Below are 4,832 nucleotides of genomic sequence, written 5' to 3'. Positions count from 1 at the left end.
GTCACCGGCCGCTGGTCGGTCACATCCACCTACGACATTTACATGCTGGACACCTCAAGGACGGCAACGACACTCCTAATCAGGACCAGGACAAGACTGGGGACGAGCCGCCTAAACGCGGAAGACAGCGCCGTCGATCAAAGCCACGTCGAAGCCATGCTGGCAACATGGACTCCGTGGAGAATGGCAGCGTGAACAATACGGACAACCTTGCGGAAGCCGCAGCTGATGAACATCTCCAGGATGACCCCGCGGGACAGGAAGACCCGCTCAATCCGGAGCACTATGACGACTCCGAGGATAGCAACTACCTCCCACTCTTGGAAGAGGAGGCCAGTCTCGGGGATGACGATTTCATCATCCCCGAAGACCCGCTGGAGCAAGAACTGTTCAAATGAAGGATTCTAGCCACCGCCCGCAGCCTGAAGTAACAAAAATGCAAAATCAAGGCCGAACAGGACACCCTCAATGACCGATGGACTAACGTCCTAGCTGCTGAGGAAGGGTATGGCCACGAACAGCCAACCAAAAGTTATCCCAAGTGAAGACTCCTGCTGCAGTTCGACAACGTGGCCGTAGAGCCCACACGCCAAATATACACAAGCGTCGAACAGCCAGACCGCCCCCCTAGAGGGCGGGACAGAGAAGCTGATGAGGCTGAACACACAGCCGCCCTACCTCGCCGCTATGGCAAGGATCAAGCACGGCCCACTTATGAGTACGACCTCCGCCATGACCTAGACGCCCGTGGAGGTCGCACAAGGTCCATTTACGGACCAAGAGAAGACTCACCCACTTACCAGGAAGGATACTATGACCGGTTACACCAAAACGATAGAATCCGGCAGCAACAGCAGATTCGGAGGGCCGAAGACCTCCGACGCGATGTAGCCCATGTTTGGGGTGCCGCACACCCCTTATGCTTCACAGACAGGGTAATGCAACATCAATTCCCAGAAGGCTTCAAGCCTGTGAACATCGAATCATACGACAGAACCACCGATCCAGGCATATGGATAGAGGATTCCTCCTCCACATCCACATGGCGCGAGGAGATGACCTCCACGCCATTAAATATTTGCCGCTAAAGCTTAAAGGCCCAGCTCGACACTGGTTGAACAGCCTTCCCGAAGACTCTATAGGTTGCTGGGAAGAGCTTGAGGACGCTTTTTGAGCAAAGTTTTAGGGCACCTATGTCCGGCCTCTGGATGCTGACGACCTAAATCGCATCACGCAACAACCCGGATAATCTGCCCGACAGTTTTGGAATCGATTCTTGACCAAGAAAAATCAGATCGTTGACTGTCCAGATGCCGAAGCCTTGGCTGCCTTTAAGCATAGTGTCAAGGACGAATGCCTTGTACGGCAACTCGGCCAGGACAAACCAAGAACTATGGCAGCCCTTACTTCCCTCATGACCCGCTTTTGCACGAGCGAAGACAGTTGGCTTGCTCGAAAAAACACAAACCCAGACACACCCGGTACCTCCAAGGTTCGGATGGAAATGGAAAGCCTCGACACAGCAAGAACAAACGTCACCACAATGACGGCGAGGGCGAGGATACGACAGTAAATGCCGGATTTCGAAACCGAAAGTCTGGACCCCGAAAGAAAGGCCCTAAAGGCAATGGTGATGGCCCGTCTAGACTGGACATAATCCTTGATAGGCCTTGTCAGATCCACGACACATCAAAGAAGCCCGCCAACCACTCCAACCAAAATTGTTGGGTGATCAAACAGGCCGACAAACTCACAGCCGAAGAATTGGGCAAAAGCCCAAGAAGCAAGGACGATGATGAGCCCCGCAGGCCGAATAGTGGAGGTCAGAAACCATTCCCTTCCAAGGTCAAGATGGTAAACATGATCAATGCAACGCACATACCGAAGAAGGAGAGGAAGCGAGCGCTACGGGACGTATACTCTGTCAAGCCAGTAGCACCGAAGTTCAATCCATGGTCAGCTTGCCCGATCACGTTCGATCACAGGGGCCACCCACCAGCATACGGCATGGAGGGTCCGCAACCCTAGTGCTAGAGCCCATCGTCGATGGATTCCACCTCACTAGAGTCCTAATGGACGGACGTAGCAGCCTTAGTCTGCTATACGAAGATACGGTGAGGAAAATGGGGATCGATCCATTAAGGATTTAACCCAGTAACCACACCTTTAAGGGGGTCATTCTGGGAGTGGAGGCCCCGCTGCACGGGCACCGCGACACTCGAGGTAGTGTTCAGATTGCTGGATAACTTCCGAAGCAAGGACTTGATCTTTGATATTGCACCTTTTCGCAGTGGTTATCACGACCTCCTCGGCCGAACATCATTCGCCAAATTCAATGTCGTTCCGCATTACACGTACCTCAAGTTGAAGATGACTGATCCCTCGGGCGTCATAACTATCAATGGCAACACAGAACGCTCACTTCGAACCGAAGAGCACACGACGGCCCTAGCGGCCGAAGACCACACCGACCCATATAGGCCCGGATGTCGACCTACCGTAAAGGCCGACGACAATAGTAAACGGATTCAAACCCGTTCCCTGTCATGGGAACCCACATGCGTTCGCCGCAAATAGGGATACGCGCCCCACGGCATGCCCACATTCTTCATGCTCCACGTGCCTCGCCAGCACAACTTTGCACTCAAAATACCATTGGCAGCCATGAGGCATATATTAATAGATCCGAAGTGCATGTTTCGTTAAACCGAACTTCGAAATTACTTTATCTTCGGACGACACAGGGACCAATTCCGGACACCCCAAGCATAAAGCTTCATCGACAGGGTCCTCGCCCATCAAGGTCTCATCGAAGGTCCTAACCCCCGCATATCATAAGCAAAGGCGCAGACATGTAGCAGGGCACAGTGAAAGCTTCAACTCATGCATCAAGGCCCTGCGTCAACCTTTACTCTATAAACTTTCTTTTTCTTTCACGAGTACTGCCTTCACAGTTTGAATTGTATGGATAGACGTCCCGAGCTTACGAGAAATAATAAAAATACCCCTTATGGTGTTCGGATATCCGCATCCTTGTCTATTCCCTTTTCGATTCTCTCCTTGCTCTTCGAACAACCCGGCATGAAAATATATTAACTAGTCAAGAGTTCGATTTATGTATCAGCTCAATATCTTCAAGTCCGGCGCCGCTTTCCGCTAGGTGCTCGGCGTCTCGGATATTGCACTATATGCATCTGTTCCAAACTATGTCTTGGGTCAATAGTCGGGTTGCCCGGCTCCTGTGCTTGCCTCTTATGTTCCGCACGTTTGGCAAAGAGGGCAAAGGGAGAACCCCTGCAATTGTACTTTTGGTTTGCCCGGTCAAGTACCTCAGGAGGAAAAAGCCGAAAACGGACCGTCATAGTAAGCACGAATGGGTCCGCGATCCGATGACGAGGTTCAACTCTAAAAATCATTGGCGATTTCGCCGTGTCACACGAAGGGTTCGTCTTAAAACAAACCATGTGATCGGAAAGGGTATGTTTTGATCCCCAAGTACATCACCATACACCGGGGGTTAGTCCCTATTCCCCATCGTCAAGCTCCTATGTCTAAGTGAAAGCAATAAAACTGAATAACCCGATCGCCTGGTTTCGCTCCCGCACTACCGCCTCCAGGCACCAAGACGTTGGCTAAGGGTAATAGTGCGCAAACGAAACACCCCTCGTGATATTCACTTCGGGGCTAAAGCCGACGACTGGTAGCTTTCAGAATAAACACACGGCCACACAGGAGTCAAAATTAAATGATGACAATATAAAACAAGTCAGGCAGATGCATAATAAAGCATAAGGTCCACTTGGTACACACTTACTACGATTACTCAAGCATTACATCTTTCGAACACTGGCCCTCTATTGCCCGAGCACCGGTCATCACCTGCGCAAAATACTGCTCGGGGCGGCGATGCTCCTTCCCCTTGGGCGGAGGACCGGTGGCCATCTCCATTGGATTAATCTTCGGCCAATGTACCATGGTCTTCGCAAATGCAAGCCTCACCCCCTCAAGGCACCCTGACCGCTTTACGGCGTCAATCCAGAGCGGCGCCTCCCGCAGCTTCTGCACAAGGCCGAAGTAGGTGTTCGGAATTGGGCTCGGCCAGCCATAGGCTGGACAAAGATCCTTCAAGGCCAGCTCGAACATTTGATGCATCTCCATCAGCTGCTTCATTTGATTGCTAAGGAGGGGCGGACGCTCGGAATCCGGAAACTGTGACCAGAAGAGCCGCTGCATGGAGTCCTCCTCGAGGGTGGCATAGTGCCTTGCCGCGGCCACCGCGTTCTTCAGTAGTTCGGTGAAGACGCCTGCGGAGCGCCAGACCCTCGTCAGCAAGGAGAACCTGTTGCCTCCGAACACACTCTGCAGTAAGTATTTCTTACCATTAGCGATTTGCGCGGCTTGACGGAGCTCCTCCCGGACGCCTGGTGTGTCAGTCCTCGCCTCCTGAAGCTCCTTCTCCGCCTTGGATAGATGGGAGGATTGCTCTTCTCGCCCCTTCTTAAGGGCCTCAAGCTTCTCGGCGGCATCCTGGAGCTCCACTTGGACTTCGGTCACCCAAGCCTCATGATGCTCGGCAGCAAGCCTGGCCTGCTCAAGCCCCACCACCGCTTCTCAGCGGCTGTCTTCTTCTCGGCAGCCTCGGCCTTGACCTTCTTCAGGGCCTCCCTCAAGCCCTCGACCTCGGCGCAGCAGCTGCAAGATCATCAAGATAAAAGATTAGTAAACAGTCCAGCCAGTCAATATCCGTCATAAACAAATCTTCTCATAGGGCTTACTTTGCGCCTCGTCAAGCCGTTTGTTAACAAGGTCAAGCTCCTGATCAGAAAGCTTAA

The 4,832-nt window shown here is 52.5% G+C and overlaps 1 protein-coding gene across 1 annotated transcript; it reads right to left on the bottom strand.

The window, feature by feature from the left end:
- Positions 1-3,810: 3,810 nt before the first annotated feature.
- LOC119322152 lies at positions 3,811-4,611 on the bottom strand. The gene is made up of 2 exons (XM_037595646.1): positions 4,380-4,611; positions 3,811-4,304 (listed from the first exon to the last, which is right to left on the bottom strand). Exon 2 carries the CDS (start codon positions 4,231-4,233, stop codon positions 3,820-3,822), a length of 414 nt encoding a protein of 137 aa, XP_037451543.1. The 5' UTR covers positions 4,234-4,304; positions 4,380-4,611; the 3' UTR covers positions 3,811-3,819.
- Between the last annotated feature and the right edge of the window lie 221 nt (positions 4,612-4,832).

The sequence above is a fragment of the Triticum dicoccoides genome, chromosome 6B (assembly GCF_002162155.2).
Source record: "Triticum dicoccoides isolate Atlit2015 ecotype Zavitan chromosome 6B, WEW_v2.0, whole genome shotgun sequence".
NCBI lineage: Eukaryota > Viridiplantae > Streptophyta > Magnoliopsida > Poales > Poaceae > Triticum > Triticum dicoccoides.
This window is presented reverse-complemented; position numbering and strand designations above follow the sequence as displayed.

Coding starts and splice junctions, on each gene's coding strand:
- LOC119322152 (XM_037595646.1), bottom strand. CDS start 4,233: ATGCAGCGGCTCTTCTGGTCACAGTTTCCGGATTCCGAGCGTCCGCCC.